Here is an 18,902-nt window from a genome sequence, read left to right on the forward strand (position 1 = left end):
TAGAATAATCTTGGTTGTAGGTTCTTACTTTCCATCACTTCAAATATTTCATGCTAATCCCTTCTGGCTTGCAAAGTTTATGTTGAGAAATCAGCTGACCGTCTTATGTATGGGAGCTCCTTACGTAAAATATTTTTCACTTGCTGCTTTTAAAATTTTCTCTTTGTCTTTAACCTTTGCCATTTTAATTATATTGTGTCTTTGTGTGGGCCTCTTTTGGTTCATCTTGTTTGGGACTCTCTGCACTTCCCGGGCTTGTATGTCTATTAATATTTCCTTCTCCAGGTTAGGGAAGTTTTCTGTCATTATTTCTTCAAGTAGCTTTTCAATTTCTTGCTCTCTCCTTTCTCTTCTCCTTCTGGTTCCCCTATGATGGGAATGTTGTTATGCTTGATGTTGTCCCAGAGGCCCCTTACCCTATCCTCATTTTTGTTGGATTTTTTTTTCTTTTTGCTGCTCTGATTGGGTGTTTTCTGCTACTTTGTCTCCTAAATCACCGATGTAAACCTCTGCTTCATCTAATCTACTGTTGATTCTCTCTAATGTATTCTTCATTTCAGTTATTGTATTCTTTATTTCTGACTGGTTCTTTTTTATGTTTTCTATCTCCATTTTTATGTTGCTATCTCTTTGTTAGAGTTCTCACTGAGATCATTGAGCATCCTCATAACTAGTGTTTTGAACTCTGTCTGGTAGATTGCTTGTCCCCATTTTGTTTAGTTCCTTTTCTGGAGTTTTGTTCTGTTCCTTCATTTGGGACATGTTCCTATGTCTCCTCATTTTGGCTGCCTCCTTGTGTTTGTTTCTATGTATTAGGTAGGGCTGCTATGTCTCCAGGTCTTGATAGAGTGGCCTTATGTAGTATGTGTCCTGTGGGGCCTAGTGGCACAGTCTCCCTGGTACCTGAGTTGGATGTTCCAGGTGTGTCCCTTGTGTGGGTTGTGTGTGTCCTCCTGTTATAGTTGAGCCTTGATTGCTGTTGGCACACCAATGGGAGGGACTGACCCTTGGGCTGTGTGGTTGTGAAAACTGGCTGTGACTACAATGGAGGAGCTGTTTTGCAGGGGCTGACCCTACAGAATGGGATTTGCTTTACCGGGGATCTGGTGCCTGCCCAATCTGCCCTTTGGGAGTGCCATGCATAGAAATGGTTGGGTGGTGCTCTGGTGTGATCTGAAACTGGCCACTAAATGTATTGGTTCTGGGACCAATTGGTTCTGGGACCCCTCTTGGGAGGGGCTCTGGTGCTGGCCAAGATCAGTTGCTGCCTGTGCCCTGCCTGGGGCCACTTGGTATGAACTACAAGGTGATCTGCAGATGCTTGCCACTGTGCTGTGCTTGGAGGTGTCTGAGAGAGGCCAAACTGTGAACCGAGGCTGGCTACCACTAGTGCTGGGCTTCGGGCTGATTAGCAAGAAATACGGGGCACACTGAAGCCAGATGCTGCTTGTTTGGGGTTTGTGAACCTTTGAGAGATTTTAGGAAAGTCCGTAGCATTAGCCAGGACATGACATTTGTATGGAAAAGCCAATGGAAGTGGCTTGGGTAGGCCTGCAAGTTGGGTGGGGTCTCAGGGAATCTCCAGGGCAGGGCTGAGGATGAAGACTTAGATATGAGGCCTGCCTGCATGTGTCGGTGTAGGCTGGGAGAGGGCAGGTTTCAACAACAACAACAACAACAACAACAACAACAAAATGGATTCTGCCAGCACTTCTGTCTAGGAGAAAGCTGCTCCTCCAGCGCTCAGCCTGAAGCTAGACAATTCAGTTCCTCCCTGTATGTCCCTGGTGTCTTTTGAGCTGCTGCTCCAGTGTTGGAGCTCAGAGTGAGTGAGTCTGTCAGTGAGTAATTCTGTGCATGGGCCCTTCAAGAGGAGCGCCTGGGACTGCAGCCATTCTCCATCTCACTCAGCTACAATCTCCACTGGTTTCCACAACCACAAGTTATGGGGACTTCTCTCCCTGGCACTGGAACCCTGGGCTGGAGGACCTTGTTCCTTGGTGTGGACCTCCACAGCCAAGATAGCCCTCCCAATTTTTAATTGCCACACGAGCGTGTGGGACCAGCCTGTTCCACATCTCCACCTCTCCTACCAGCCTTGACATGGCTTCTTCTGTATATCCTTATTTATAGGACATCTGTTCGGCTAAACTTTCAGTGATTCTCAGTGATAGTTGTTCTGTAGTTTAGTTGTAATTTTGATGTAGTTGTGGGAGGAGGTGAGCACAGTATTTACGTACTTTGCCACCTTGGAAGCCTATAAGAGCCCCTTCAATTTAAAATTCTTGTTATCTATGAAACTAACTTGCAAAGTTTCCTCCAAACTAATTCCTATTAAACACACATTTATAACTTTAGTGACATCGAAAATAAGAAGCAGTTACCACCCCAAAATCATGGTCAGGTGGGGAAGGCTGTACAGTAAAATAGGATCATGTATTAAATGTTCCAGGTATACTCTTTGTCAGGCACAATGTAAATCTAGTTTATCACATATTGCATTCACAAAGTAGAAATACAGTTTATGTGGATTCAAGGAATACCAAAAGGGATCGTGTGTGTGTGTGTGTGTGTGTGTGTGTGTACAATGAAGGGCCAGTATAGCCCATATTTGGTTTAAAAACCATTATCCTTTCTCCTTCATAATTATAGGTTTGTTCAATATTTTTATGTGTTTCATCATACACATATTTACAGACAAAATAATAAATGAACGAGAAGATTACCTCTTCTCTCCACGGCTCATTTTAGCCCTGTTACAGGGCACAGTGATATTTATTTTCACATAACATCCACTCCTACAAAGACTCACAGAGCAACACCCTGTTTAGGTGGGTGACCCCAGTATAACACTGCATAGCAAAGGGCGCTATGAGTGACCACGTCTTGAATGGAGAGGCCTACACGTTTCCACACTGTGGAGTGTCATGTTGTAGTGTGAACATGGACACATGCCTAGAATCCTAAAAGCCGACAATCTGAGGGCTCACTGTCAGAGAACGATAACCAAACACATTCCTAGGAGGCTCCCAGCTCTTTCCCCAGGAGGTGCCAGGCTGACAGTTGCTCTGGCTCTTTCCCATGTGCCAAAGATTGGGGGAGAGAGAAGCACCAATGTAAAATCAGGAACAAAGATATAGGATCTATGGCTTAAAAATGACGATTCATGCGGCCCAAGCACCAAGCGGCGAAAGCAGAAATCAGAGAACAGCGGAGAGAACATGCGGGAACGGTAGGCAGAAGCGCACAAAACACAGCTGGACCCACAAGGAGCCATGCTCACACTTACATGGTGTGGTCTCACACTACCTTAGTTTGCTTTAAGCATTTCCATCATCTGAGAGTTTGGGAGGGAAAAACAGAATAAAGATAAAATGCATTAAGAGCTCACACTTTAGTTTTAAAAGTTAAAAATAACAATGTCATACCTGGCCATTTATATTGTGCAGAAATACACTTGTGATGATTCATAGTTATGAAAAGCCCAGTTCTGAGAGCCACACTGTGGTTTCATATCTTAGCTCTGCCACTCACTAACTGTGTGACCCTGGGCAAGTGTCTTATCTTTCTGTGCCTCAGTTTTCTCATATGCTAAATGGGCACCTTTGACTGTTCAGAGGGCTCACGAAATAGATGAGTCACTCTTGTAGTGGTAGATCAACTAACAGGCTGAGAATCTACTCATTAAATAATTTTTATCTATAATACTCAAAACATAAACAGACAAAACTTTTACATTTCCATTCGGTTTACTCACCGTTGAATGAATAGCTGCCTCATTCATTCGAAACTTTATAAAAACCACCCAAAATGTCCCTCTGAGTAAGTATTTCTTTTACTGGGTGATTTGCCCTAAGCCCGGGGAGTTCGGGTTCTATAGTTTAATTTCCCACTTCCTAGGTAGTAGTAGATAATAGGTGGAATGCTGAGTGTTGACTGATTTTTCCTTCAAATGCATCACCTCCTGGGCTTTAGGTGCTCAGTGGTGGAGGGTAGCAATGAAAAGAACAGAAATGAAATAGAGTTCTAGTGAAAACGATTTTTGGTTGAGAGGCCTTTCAAAGAAGAAATACAAGATGTTGTAATTTATTGTTAGAATCAATAAATCGAGGCTGGACATGACATTGGTAACTAATTATCCAGTCCACTGCTTCATTTTACAGATAGGGACACGAAGGTTCTGAGAGGACAAGTGACACAGCCTGTTGGAGATGGTCAGGGTTAGCGGTAGGCCTCCTGATGCATGGTCAAGCACCACTTCACCATGCTGCTTCCATTTTCAATAGAAGAACAAAGCTTTCTAAGCAATGACACCCATTAGGGATATAATCCGAGTAATATGGAAAGGTTTGATCTCTTCGTAAGCAAGCTAAGGGCAATGTTAGGAAACTGCTTTAATTCCTCCAATAAGATGAAGATCACAGGATATGTGTGGTCTGCCTCTAGGCCACTGATGCCCAAATCTGAATAAACTATGGACCCCTTTAAAGGAAAATAATCCTCTAAGACCTATGATAAATTTTCTTAATCAGCATTTGAGAAATATTTACTTAAGAAAGCTGAAATTTCATTCTTATCACATTATTTTCAATTGAGAATTCTCACTGAAAAAAGGCAAGTTTTATCTTTATAATTGACAAAATGAAAGCACAAAACTTAAATGTCCTTATTAAACCCAAAGACCCCCATCTCCCTGCAAGAATATTCTGTCCTTGAAATCCAGTTTGAGAAGCACTGTCCTAGCTTAGAATGCATCTTGGCTCTTCTCTGGGCCCATTAAGGAACATCTTCAGTTTATATTCCCTCTACCTGCGCTCCTTCAGTAGCTACATCTTTTGTATAGAATCGGTATTTTTAGTTCACATTTTTACAATGGAGACTGTGTGTCCTGTATTACCTCATCACCCTCTCTTTCCCTGAATCCTCGGTCACTTTGTGATTTTTCCAAAATTTGCTTTAGATGAAAATTCTGCACAGTCCTGCCTTCGTGGAATGGTATTTTTTATGAAAATATTAGTTTCCTAAAACAAAAGAGAGAGATATTTCCAATCTGCCGTCCAGACGGCATCAGACACTGTTGAGATTTCAGGCATGAAGTTCCATCGGTTAAAATGTACTTTCAACACCTCAGCTGGCTTTGTACGGTAGTTAAGTTCCCTGTTCTACAATCTCAATAATTTAAAGTTGCCATCCTGTCCTCTTTCTGGGGTGATAGGTGGCTAAGAACACACTTAGATTTTATTCTGAGGGGAATTTCTCTCTCCTTGACAGTCTCTCACCACTCTGTCTCACAGACCACGAGGATTTGCCAGGGAGTACCCCTTGGGAACGTCTCTTTCCTGCCTACTCGCTTTCTTCTACTCTTGGGTCAGAATTTTCTTTTTTGTTAAGAATTCTTTCCCCAGTGGAAAGGTAAGCACACTAGAATTTCTTTTTGGCTTTTACAGTATTGTTGTTTTGGATTTTATGGAAAGTGATTTTTTTAAAAACATTGCAATGGGTTCTAGTTCTACATTATTTGGGTTAAAAAAATGAAAGAGTGTTTCTTTATACTTGCATGTTCCAATATGGTAGATACTAGCCACATGTGGTTCTTTAAATTTAAATTAAAATGAAATACAGTAAAATATGTATTGTGTATATATAGAGAAATTTAGTGACTGCTACATATATGTATATATATGATTTAGTATAAGAATTGGCTCATGCAATAATGGAGGCTGAGAAGGCCCATGATCTGCTGTCTGCAAGCTGGACACACAGGAAAGCCAATGGTGTAATTCAGACCCAGACCAAAGGTCTGAGAACCAGGGGAACTGATGGCGTAAGATTCAGTCCGAGTCCAAAGACCCTAGAACCGGGTGGCTGACAGTGTAAGTCCCAGTCTGAGATCTAAGGCCTGAGGAGTTCTGGTGGCCCAGGGCAGGAGAAGATGGATGTTCCCGCTCAATCAAACAAGGAGCAAATTTGTCCTTTCCCCAACTTTGTATTCTATTCAGTCCCTCACAATTGGATGACGTCCACCTGCATTAGTAAGGACGATTTTCTTTACTCGTTCTACTGATTCAAATGCCAATCTGGTCCATAAACACCCTCACAGACGCACCCAGACATAATATTTTACCAGCTACCGGGGCACCCCTTAGCCCAGTCAAGTTAACTCATAAAATTAACCATCACATAGGTTAAGTTCTGCTTACTAGGGCTGGTCTCATGGACCATTTTGTACAATATCTAAGTAGTGTGTGTAAACCTCTGGTTAGCAAGGCTGTATTGCTTCTCCACAGCAGAATGAGTAAATATTGAAGGCAAGTTACCAGAACATTCAACATTTATTCATTCAAGAATCACTTATTGAACATCTAATAATATCTGTCAAACACCATATGTATTGTGGACTACGGTCAAATAAGTAAGTGATGGCACTGGAATGTAGCAGCTGGGCCCTGGAGTCAGCCTGAGTTAAATCCGATGTGCTCTAGCTGTGTCCCCGGGCAAATTACTTAATTTCTCTAAGGTGCAGTTTCCTGCATGGAAGTGGGGATAAGTCTTGCACTTACTTCCTGGGTTTATTATGATGATTGAGTGAAATAAGGTGCAGAGTAGTAAACTTTCAGTAAAATTTAGTGACCACAGTATTATTGAAGAGTATATAGTTTAGTGAGGAAGATAAACTCACTTAACTTGTACTTCTCACTGCAGAGATGGCTGGTCCAACTAACAATGAAATGATGCAAAAAGACATCAAAGGTTTAATCCCTGTGTGGTCCAATCAGCTGTGGGGTAGATCAGATGTCCCTGTCTTAGCCCTGCCCTCTCACAAATGGGGGCCAGTAGGAAATCAGAATGATAGTAGACAATCAAATGTGAGAACTGACAATTAGAGGTGAGCAGACTAAGGTTCAGAGCGAAAGTACTTTGCCAAACTTTAAACACAACACCCTGGTGGCAGAGCTGAGTTTAGAACCTGGGATTCCTAATTCACTGCCCAATATTTGTTTTACACATATTGACAGTTTCCTAATGGAACAAAAATCTTCATCACAAATGAAATATTAGGAAAGATGCTTATTTTACTATCATTGGGATTATTTCCAAATACATTTGGATGAGCTTCAGAACCCAGACACCACACTGGGTGCAATTTTCATTTGTCCTCAGTGGTAAATCTACATTCTACAAGATACACACATACCCCCTAGAAGGGACTCTATGCAGACTCACAATCTGTAACAGCCAAGTGTTCTTGGGGTCTAGTTTTTGGTACAGCTCAAAAGTTAACCTGCCTCATCGCTGCTCAGCAGGGGTAAGCCTTCAATTCTTTGTGGAATATTGGAATGAATAGGAGAGCATAATGAACTCATGAAAAACAGGGTGCTGGAAAGTAGGACCCAGTTGTCATGTTCACCACTGTCCTGACACTGCCTTTTTTGGTCTTTAATTGTCGGGTCAACTTCTTGCTTTAATCACTGCTTTCACCTCGTCACCTCCTAAAAGCCCAAATGGTAAAGGAGCCATGGGCTTTTGAGATCAGAATACGAAGGACTTGGTCTTCTGGGCACTTCTTCCTGTATGTGGCTGTGTGGGGTGACTTCTTCCAGAGACAATACATGTTTCAGCATAGGGGCCACCCACGTCCACAGACAGGAATGGCTAAAGAGCCCAGAAGCATCCTTAAAAATTTAAGTCCAATTATATTTCCCCCTGTCCACAGCCATCCAATGGCTCCCATCACAGGTGGAATGAAATACAAAGTCCTTTCCCTGGCTTAGAAAGCCTGTAGGATCAGGCCCTTGCCTACCTTCCAGATTCCTTTTACACCCCTCTCCCTGTCACTTCCTACTGTTCAGTCACGCTGGCCTTCTTTCTGCTCCTCTGTCCCATCGTTGGATCTTTGCACTTGCTCTTCACCCTGCCTGGAATTCTTTCTCACTGATTGTTGTGGCATCAGTCTCTCCAGATTTCAGCTTAAATGTCACATCCTCAGAGCCCCTCCCTGAACACCCAACCTGGGGGAGCTACTTAGTCACTATCTCCCACATTACCCGGTTTAAATTCTCTGCACGACACTTTTCACTCTGATATTTTCTTGTCTTTTAAATTTTATTGCCCATCTCTCCCCATCAGGAAACAAACTCCAGGAGAAGTGGGATTTGGTTTACTTGGTTCACTACTTTATCTCCATCCCCTAAAATTGTACTTAGCACATAGTAGGTACTCAATAAGTATTCACTGAATAGAATGAGTGAATGAACACGTGACTACCCCACTGTTCCAGGGTCATAGCGCCTCTAAAATTACATTTTTGCTGGTGCTGTTCATGTCTACAGCAAATTTCCTAGGCCTGGGTGTTGCCTGTTTAGATGCAAAGTGTGGGACAGCATGGAGGGTACATTTCAAAATCACTCATACTAGCAAAACACACAGCAAATGTTGGTTGATTGAACAATATTTAATGAGCACTTACTCTGTCTGATATTAAGGGCTTTATGAAAATTAACTCATTGAATCTCCATAAAGCACTTGGGTAGGCACCATTCTCATTTCCATTCGAGAGGCTTAGTAAACTGTGGTCCTAACAGTTAAACATACCACATGTGGCCACATAGGTAGCAAATTAAAGGGCCAAAATTGGAACTCAGGGCATCTGACTTTAGAGCCCACACTGTCAATTATTATTGAAAATTCACAACGGAACCCATACAAGTGAAAAGAATGCAAGGAAGGAAGGAATGGCAAAAAGACAATGCCAAAGAATATGAATTTGTATTTGTTTAATGACTATAAATCTGGCTGACAATTGTTTTCCACCTCTATCAAAATAAAAGGTATTTCTACCTCTCCAAGGCTACACTGGCCCTCAGTGATGTGAGAAGTCTAACTGAGATGAGCAAACTCCTCAGCACTATAGAGATCTAATAAAGGAATTCCTTGGGCATGTCCCATCTACACCATCATGAAGCCGAAGCAGCCTTCTCGGCCTTCAGGACCTGAGCAGGACACGCTGAATGGATTACGCCCATGTGGTGTGTTGATTAACTAGTCAATGGAACGCTGGAAACCTGTCAGCTGGCTTTTGGCCCTAAGTCTTTCTTCTGTCCCACTCCCATTTGTGCAAATGTCTGTCTCTATTAGACAATGGCAATTGCCACACTTTTTCTGGCATGTGGACTGCCATCATGGTCCCTCTTGCCCAGCCAGAAACCACTGATACCTAACAGGTCTAAACAGATGATTTCAAGAAGTGAACAATGCTATAGAATATTTAAGGTCAGAAGGCAAAAGCACTGGTGATGTCCAAGGGCATCCAGCAGATACAGAAGGTGAGAATTCAGAAGGAGTTTGAAGCGGGGCCCTTATGGAATCTAGAGACAGGAAAGTCCTCCTGAGGATTTAGTTATTCTAACCATATGGTCTGACCTTTGCATCAAGCAGAAATACTGACCAGAAAGGTGATGAGCCAGGACAGGGAAAGAGCTTTCTGAGGTGGATGAAAGAGTACACTAAATGAGAAATAACAGAGTGAAAGAAGTGCTTTAGGGCTCAATTTGCTAGGTTAAATATGCTTTACAGGAGTATTATTCTGTGACAAATTTGGATGCAATGAATATTGGTTATGAAGAAAATTTTCCTCTCAGATGAATGCATTCAAGCCCTATGAATGAAAGTCATTGAATGTGTAGCTGGGAGGACATTTTGGTCTTTCATATGTACCCCCTCCTCCCCTTTTTTAAATGTTCAGTGGAGGATGTAATGCTATGGGTATTAATATTGCCCAGTAGAATGAGGGACAATACAAACAACTTTAGATTTTCCACCATAAAGGGTCAATAACAATTATCTGCATCTAAACCTCCAAATATTCCAAATCCAAGTCTATTGTCTGCGCAAAGCTCTTTTACTAGAGTGGGAAGAAAAACAAAGGACAATGCTGATTTCTGTAAGTTTCATTCCATTTCAGTTTCTTCACTGTTCCAGCTTGGCTTTCAGCAATGCACATGGAAATGGCAAAAGACAGGGAAACAGAAGAAGAAGGGGGCTGAAAAATTTTTCATTGTACACACATCCTTAGTCCTCAGGAAAGTGAATGGCTAATCATGGAGAGGGGCTGAGAGTGTCTGCTTACTGTGTGACAGGCATTTCCTTATGGCTCCTAGTCCGTTCCCAGGACATCCTAGCAGGTAGGCAGTACTAACCCTCCTTTTACAGGTGAGGACCGTGAGCCCATGAGGCTTTCGTCCCTTCACCCAGTCACCTAACTAGGCAGCACTGATACATACAGCTCAGTGGGGATTCAAATTCAGGTCTAGCTGCTCCGAACACTACACTCTCTCCAGTATTCTGTGGGGCGTTGTTACAGTATTCTGCACCTGTTTCTGACGTGCTTAGGTGTTCTCTGAGATGTTAGCTCATTCATCTTCAAAATCTTTTTGTGATGCAGGAAAATCCCTGTTGCCTCTTTATTTTTCAGGTGTCAAAATCGCTGCAGGGAGGCTCTCAGAGAATCTGGAAATCTTATTGGGGTGTCTGGTGGTTTGGTGTAAGTAGGGTACATGTAGCGACTGTGAGTGAGAAGGGCGGGGGAGGGCACAGTGGAGGAGGCGAGCTGCAATGCAGGGCTCGCACCATGGGAGTGCATTCCTCTGGATTTTCTCTCGGATGCAGGATATGCTTACACATAGGTTGACATATAGCTCCAGGCTCTAAATATTGCTGCTGCTTGCTTGGTCTTTTAAAGTTTTTTGTTTTTCCTTCAAAAGTAACAAACTTGGTTTTTCTTAAGGAAAACATACTTTCAAGTACAGGAAAGTTTTGAGAGCATGACTCCTCTCTCTCCAAAGCTCTCTTTACATAACTTGGAACTGCCTGCAGTGAATTTTCTAGGAATCAGAGCGAAAAACTGTAGACTGCAATTTCATCAAAATTCTTTCTGGTTAGTTTTGGTATTGCCATTATGCATGGATAACACTTTTTTTTTTAAATTAAGAATAAAAGTGCAGCTTGATAATATACTACTTTGACTAAGATAAGTTAGCTTGGATAAGAACATAATTGAAATTATATGGTCATATGGTGAAATGGCCAATTTCTATCTAGAAACATAAGTTATAGGAGAAAAATTACCAAAAGAGTAATTTTTTATACTTTCTAGTCTTTCTCCAAGGTAGAGTCATCATGTCATTTGTTGTCCAATCAGGTCAGTTTTGAGAGTGAAAGTGGGTGCTATTACAAACGACGTCAGCACATGTAAACTGGGACTGTGCTAGGTAAACAGGATGGATACCCGCTGTATCCAAAGAGAAGCCACTGTTTCTTCTTCTGTGCATTCCATGAGCAGCCCAGCAATCCATGACGTAAAAGGCGTCCGTGACTTCTAACACTCCTCACTGAAGGAGTGGATCCTTATAACTTTTCTTCTACTCTCTTCCTTCATTTTTCCACATTTCCGCTTGCCCTTGATGGTGGGCAAGCCAGGCTGTGGACCCTCGGTCAGTGAGAATGGCACCTCTTGGAGGGATCTTGATGGGGGTGCACTGTCTCCCCTGGGAACAAAGGCTGGGACTAAGTCCTGGAACCATAAACTTGGGCCAAACTGCAACCTCGGCCTCCTAAGTATGCTCTTTGGAAACCAGTATGTGTGGGGACAACTTTTTCCTCTTCCCTTCCTACTTATGCCATCTGTCTGTCTGACCTCTTTAGCTTCTCTGGCGTGGGGTGCCTTCGCCCAACACTCTTGTTTGGAGAACAGGAGGTGAGCTGGCTGTGCTCCCCTGAGCCCTGGTGGCATCAACCCCTGGAAAGGTCTGTCAGGCCTGTACCCCCAGGACACCACCCCTTTGCTGGAAGCTTACCTGGGCATCCAGGTCTCTTGGTTTCAGACAAGAGGGCAGAGGAGGGGGCTAGGGTGGAGTTACTGAGTCCTCTGCTTGCTGGGGTAGGGGCTCTTGTTTCTCTTTCCTGTGAGGCTGTCCCCTTGACCTTTCTGCCTACTGCTAATTAAGTGAGCAGGCAACTCCCTGCCGCTTGGCTGAGGAGTTTGAAGGTGGCGGGGACACAGGCTCAGGAGCCCTGCTTCTCTTCTCTGAGGGCACCAGAGCCCAGGAGGGTTGACTGTGTTTTTAGTTCATCCCATAGGAGAAAGGCCTGGGGCTGTCTCACAGCCTCTGCTGAGAGAGTTCTCCAGGCCTGAGTTAGTCAGCATGGCAGGAGTGAGCTGCAAGGAGAACATCTATAACCAGGGAACTGACAGGCCTTCTGGTTCCTCTCGGGTTGCCCATACGTGCATCATTATGTTCTGCTGTGGGAGCCCCAGCTAAAGAGAGATCTAGTTCAGAGAAGAATGTTCAGGACTCCCAACAATACTGCCTTACTTGAAGGACTTGGCACTTGTCAATCTGGGGTTGAGGTGGCCTGATGAGCACAGCACAGCTGCTTTCAAAAAGGCTGTGATCTGAAAGAGGGTCAGCCTCCTTCATGAGGTCCTCCAAGGATGGGAGGCCTTGGAGAGATGGATCTTGACCCAAAAATGGGAGAGTCAGCATGGTGAGATGAGCCAATCATTTCCAAAATAGCTTTAAGAATAAATTAAATGATAACAGCTATTAGTCATTGAGTACCTTCCATTTGCTAGGTGCTTTCCATACTATGAGAGAAACTACCAATTAATTACTCACCATCCACCCTCTCCTTTTGCCTTAATCCTCTGTACTGTCGGGGGAGGGGGGACAATATGTCCAGATAAAATCATAACTTTTCCAGTCTCCTTTGAGAATAGGTATGGCTAATGAATTATATGATAATGAATTATAGATACAGTTGTTAGGTAGAGCATCTAGAAAGACTCTTTAAAGACTCAGCCTTCTTTTTGTCTTTCCCTCTACTTCCTTCTTCCTATCTGAAATGCAAATGTGATGGTTGGAGCTGCAGCAACCATTCTATAATCACAAGGCAATCTTGAGGATGGAAGCCATATGCTAAAGATAATACAGCAAAATAAGGAAGGAAACTGGGGACATTCTTGATGTTATGGAACCCCCTTGCCAACTCAGAACTGCTACCATTAGACTCCTTATTACATGATGGAAAATCAACCTCTACTGTGTTTAAGGCACTATTATTTTGGTTTTTCTGTTAGCTGCTTGCTGACACCATCCTGAAATACACATTATTTTATTTAATCCTTTCAACAATTTTGGATGATAGGTCTTACTACATCCAGTTTACAGACTGGTAGATGGAGTCTCTAAGAGATTAAATAACTTGCCCAAGGACCCACAGGGAGAAAGCGATAGAGCTAAGATTTGATCTTTTGTCAATCTGACTTCAAGTCCATCATATTTCCATGTTGCCTCCCTTCTCACAGAGCAGCTAATGTGTGATAGCAAGTTCTGTACCAATCCATTGCACAGCCCTCTCTTGCTGTCCAAATATACTCTAGGATCCCAAATTTCCCCTGGTTAAGAACCACTGGCCTAGAGGAAGGAGTGACTTCTTCTAATTTACACGATGGCACCATATGGGCTAGTGGTGGCCTGTTAGCAAACTCTTCTGTTTCCATCCCTAAGACCAAGGAAGCCATATCAGCTTGGGGCACTCCTAGATGGAATAGAGGTTCAAAATAGCTGTGATCTTCAGCAAAGAGTTAACACAGAGAGAAAGGACATTGGTGGGAGAATTTCAAAGGATGGTGGGCTGATACCCAAAGATTGCTTTGTTTTCATTGTTCATTCTACCAAGAAGTGCCTGTTGAGTGTCTACTGTAAGACTAGCTTGGGGCTATACCCTGCGCGGACAAAAACCCAAAGTAACATGGCGTCCCAGGCCTCCAGAACCTACACTCTGCATGAAGGAATGATCACAGACATGCCCAACAGTGGGACTGTAGTCCAAGCGATATGTGGTGCACAGAAATAGTAAGACATTGTAGTGTATGCTGTAGGACATAGGGAAGGTCCTGCAGAACAGTATGTGGAGAATATTAGTGACAGCTCCCCAGATTAATAAATTCAGAGAAAAAAGATGGGTTCATTCAAAAAAACTTCTGTTACAACAAATTTTAATTTGTAAGTATCTTCCATCTGTATGAAGAGTTCAGAAAGCCCAGGTTCTAGGCCTAGTTCAGCCCTAAGCAGCTGTGTGACCCAGGACAACCACTTACCTGCTCCAGGCCTCAGTTTTCCCATCTCTAACATCAGAGGGCTAGACCAGGTGGTCTCTTCAGCTCTTCCAGCTACAACGTTCTATGACGCTGAGCCCTTTTGGTTAATTGCCTCCAGGTCATTGTATTTATTAAGCAGTTTTGGGTTTCTGAGATTCATTTCTCATCCTATGACATATTTCATCCCAGAATGTTTTATATAAAAAAATGTATTTCCAAATCTGCAATAGCTTTAGCTTGAAATATATGTTATGCCATAAAGATCACTATAGATTTGTAAAGCAAAATTCGGAAACATTAAACAGCCCTTAGTGCTTTAAAATTAATTTGATCTTGAATGTGTCTGTGAATGAATGGGCTTGACATGAGCCTTTCAATTTTTCACTCTACTTCAGAGAGTGCACAAAGTACAAACTGTAAATCAACCTCCACATTTGCTGATATGGCCACTAAGCAGGGGGAAAAAAGAGATATAGCTAATAAACTATTCAAACAAGATTTAAGAGCTTAGAAAGCTCAGGGCCCCAGCTGGTGATTTATCTTTTCTGAATTGCTCATGTGACTCAGGTTGTGTAGACATACAGAGTGGCCATAGGAAGCAGTGGGTCTGGGAACTCAAGACAATAGAATTTAGCCTGGATTATCCATTTCAAGCAGGCATGTGTGAGTGGGAGAAAGGGAAAGAGATTATCTGTCAACATGGGAGGGTTTTAGAAGGAACTGGGGCTGAGGTCAGAAGGGTATAAATGATCGCTTCACTTCCCTCTCAGTCAGCCTGGGTCAAGCATAGCAATACTGAGCCTAATGGACTGCAGCCATTTTGGTTTATTACAACTGAGGGGTGCTAATGGCTTAGAATGGGGAGAGGCCAGAGATGCTGCTATACACCCTATAGTACTCAGGACAGACCCGTCCGACAAAGAATTAGCTGGTCCAAAATGTCAATAGTGGTGAGATTGGGAAACCCTGCAATGGAAGGGGAACTTTCAAAAGCAGACTAGGATAAAACTTCAGGGATTTTCTTTTTACTGATAAAAGTGTGTGTGTGTGTGTGTGTGTGTGTGTGTGTGTGTGTGTGAAGAATTTAACATTTCCTTCATCAAATATCTACTTGGATCAAGACTACTTCTAGGCATTTGTATTAGAAACATCATGACTACACTAGAGTTGTATTGAGGCTCAATGGTTTCCATCTTTGAGAAAGACCCTTCAGACAAAGATCACTTCGGGAGCAGTGTGAGCCCTGGGCTACTGCAGCCCCATCCAATCATAGTCTCGTACAAACCTCCTCAAAGGGATAAAGCTCCATTTATAGTAGTTGGGTGGGAATCATTGAAAGACCTTCCCCACTTCCTCCTCCAGGTGATAGTGTCACCAGAGTTTAAGTTACAGCCCCTCATGCTTTACCAAATAGGCCCTTTCTCTCCCTGGTATTGATGCCTTCTTAATATATGCAGGCTGTTATCATCTCCACCTTACAATTCAGGGGAGATATGTAGCTCTCTAAAATTCTTGATAAATTTACCAACCTTTGATGACAGTACTTAGTCTGTCTTTGCAAAGTGCTTCACTGATATTCTTATTTGTGTAGTTTATTGTATCTAAACTGAGGTTTCACTTAGAGCTGGGAGAACTGGTTATGTAATTCATTTCTCTGTGAACTCTTGTTTTTGCAACTCTAGAAACTCTGCTACCTTAGGTCTTTAAAGATGGCAAAAACAAGGTTATAAATCAGTGTAGTGAGGGGGTCACACCGTAAGTTAAATCAGATTTCCTGAATTTGGTGTCCCATCTCATTCACATCACATGGAATGACATGAAATGGGTCCAGTCTTTGTCTTCCAGAACCTTCGGGCCCTCGTGGTTATACTGTGAAATTTGAAGATTTGGTTCTCTTTGAGAAGCAGGGACAGGTAAATGTAGCTAGGGGATAATTCAGGGTTTCAGAACTAAGAGAGCACTCCCTGCCGTAGCCCTCACTTCAGAGTGAATCTGCATTAACACACCTCTTGCCCACCACTGCAAGTGCTTCTGAATCAGAACTCTTCACTTCCTTGCCTCTTTTCTTCACTTGGAGAAAGTGAAGGTGGCACAGCCCTGCCATGATCTTAGCAGGGGCCTGTGCCTCTCAGGAGTGGTCCAAAAGATCTTGGAGGTGAAAGACACAAGGCAGCCCACCCAGCCTCACTTCCCCTATGTCCTCACCACTATGGGCACTTGCTAAAACCCATGGAATGAATTTTCTCTGGAAGGCACTCCCTGGAACATTTATTACAAAAATTCAACCCCATATAATGGTATTTTTTCAAAGGCAGAAAACATGCAATAAAAATAACTCTGGGTATCCAGAAGAAGTGATGTTAGCAAGATGACTGAATAATACATCCATCACTCATATCTCCTCCTCCACAACAATTTGGCATTCATCCACAGACAAAAGTGCCTTTGTAGGAGCTGTGGGATCCAGGTAGGAGCCTGTGACACCCCGGTGCAGTCCAAGACTGAGGAAAGTTGTTTTAGGAGACAGGCCTGTGTGCAGGCAGCTGACTCACCGACCACGGTCCTGAGTACAGACCTGGAAACAACTCTGTACCCCTCAGAACTAGGCTACAGGCCCATTTAGGTTTGGTTCTGTAACCAGCACCACAGGCCAAGGGATCAGGGAGGAGTCTTGCCTACCGATGCATTGAGTAGTAGGCATACAGACCTTGGTACTGGCTGTGGACCCTGAAGTGCCCCATGACCCAGCTCCAGCTACTCTTGGTGTGGTCTGGGAGTCCCTGGAGAACAGCGTTTTAGACAATCACCCCTGGATAAGAGAGCCTTTGTGGAAGTCCAGGAGTCCAGCAGAGAAGTTCCAGCACACCAATGGAGCAAAAGAAATTGAGATTGGACACAATGGAGAGGGTAAGAGAAACAGCTTGACTTTATCTGCGTCACACCTTCTCTAAGGTGGCACAGGTCAGTGGCAAGAGAGCCCTTCTTGGCCTGTGATTTCTTCCTTGGAGGAAAGTGAGAGTGTGTAAGTGGGATACTACCACAGAGGCCCACTTCTCGCTCATGAGACATGAGCTAACAAATGGGGGGCTGGAATTATCAGGAGGATGCAGATCTTACTAACCACATCAGGGACTTCATGGGCAGGCCCGCCCATGAGCCACTGGGGATGCCTCCCCTACACATCTCTCCAGCTGGCCCAAAGGCTCCCCCAGTGCTCCACACACCTCACTCACAAACCCCACTGCCCCATGGCTGATTCCCTGTGTATTTTCTGATGACAGGAAGAGTGAATTTTTGCAGATGGCCAGTGAGCCAGAATACTTGGGCCTGGGAAAGACCACAAACTTGAACATTTGGGAAAGCAAAAAGGAGGTTGTCAGGACATGGCCTGGCTCATCAGGATCGAGAGAAGGCATATATGCTTAAGAATGCTGCCACAAGAGGGAGCAAGAAGCATGAGCAGGTATATCCACAGACGATCAGAGAAAGCCTCAGATTCCAAGCAGGGCTGACAGAATCTTCGCCTGAATCAGTTAGCAAAGATTATAGGAGGTGACAGGTACATTATATGCTAAGACAACCATTCAAGACTTCAAAGAATGTGAAAAATCAAGGATACATTGGACCACCAAAAGAACACAATAATTTTCCCATAACTGATCCCAGAGAAGTGGAGATTCCTGATTTACTCAATAAAGAATTCAAAACAGCACTTTTAAGGAAGCTCAATGAGGTAAAAGAAAACACAGAAAGATAAATCAACAAAATCAAGAAAAACAACACAAGAAAAACCCAGAAGTTTAATAAAGAGAAATCATAAAAAACAAAAACAAATTCTGGAGTTGAAAAATGCAATGAATGAAATGAAACAATGCAATAGAGAGCACCAACATCACAATAAATCCAGGAACTTTGAAATTATCCTGTTAGAAAAGAAGAGATAAAGAAGAATGAGAAAAAGCAAAGAAGGCCTGCGTGATCTATGTGATACTATCAAAAGAAACAATCTGTGAGTTATTGGGGTCCTAGAAGGAGAAGAAAGGAAGAAGAGGGCAGAAAGCTTATTTAAAGAAATAATGGATGAGAACTTCCCAAATCTGAGGAGGGATTTGGACATCCAAGTTCATGAAGCTTGGGGGTCCCCAAACCAACTCAACTTAAAGAAATCTTCTCCAAGATACATTATAATAAAACTGTCAAAAATAAAAGACAAAGAGGGGATCTTAAAAGCAACTAGAGAAAAAAAGCTTGTAACTTACAAGGGAAGCCCCCATAAAACTAACACAGGGTTTCTCAGCAAAAACCTTATAGGCCAGGAGGGAGTGAGACAATATATTCAAAGTGCTGACATTAAAAAACAACAATAAAAACTGTCAACTAAAAATTCCTTATCCAGCAAAGTTGTCCTTCAAAAATAAAGGAGATATATAGAGACTTTCCCAGACAAACACCTACATAAAGAAAAAAGAAAGGTCTCCAATAAACAATCAAACTTCACAATTCAAGGAACTAGAAAAAGGAGAATAAGTCCAAAGTTTATAGAAGGAAGGGAATAACAGAGATCAGAGCAGAAGTAAATGTAATAGAGACTAGAAAGACAACACAAAAGATCAACAAAACTAAGAGCTGGCTTTTTGAAAAGATAAATGTAATTGACAAACCTTTAGCTAGACTAACAAAGAAAAAAAAGGGAATATTGAAGTAAAATCAGAAATGAAACAGGAGACATTACAACTGCTTGATA

At 42.8% G+C, this 18,902-nt stretch overlaps 1 protein-coding gene across 4 annotated transcripts in view; it reads right to left on the bottom strand.

Moving 5' to 3' along the window:
• Window positions 1-18,902, bottom strand: part of LHFPL3 (LHFPL tetraspan subfamily member 3) — a 552,178-nt gene that overhangs the window by 48,214 nt on the left and 485,062 nt on the right. For 2 of the 4 annotated variants that reach the window (XM_074340617.1, XM_074340618.1), the window contains exon 3: window positions 3,290-3,337. The exons of 1 other annotated variant lie outside the window; for it this stretch is intronic. In XM_074340617.1, coding sequence (XP_074196718.1) covers window positions 3,321-3,337 — 17 coding nt within the window. In that variant the 3' untranslated portion in view covers window positions 3,290-3,320. The remainder of the gene's footprint in view (window positions 1-3,289; window positions 3,338-18,902) is intronic. One more of the 4 variants, XM_074340619.1, reaches the window with a different exon arrangement.

This window comes from Rhinolophus sinicus, linkage group LG09, assembly GCF_036562045.2.
Source record: "Rhinolophus sinicus isolate RSC01 linkage group LG09, ASM3656204v1, whole genome shotgun sequence".
In the NCBI taxonomy this organism is placed as follows: domain Eukaryota; kingdom Metazoa; phylum Chordata; class Mammalia; order Chiroptera; family Rhinolophidae; genus Rhinolophus; species Rhinolophus sinicus.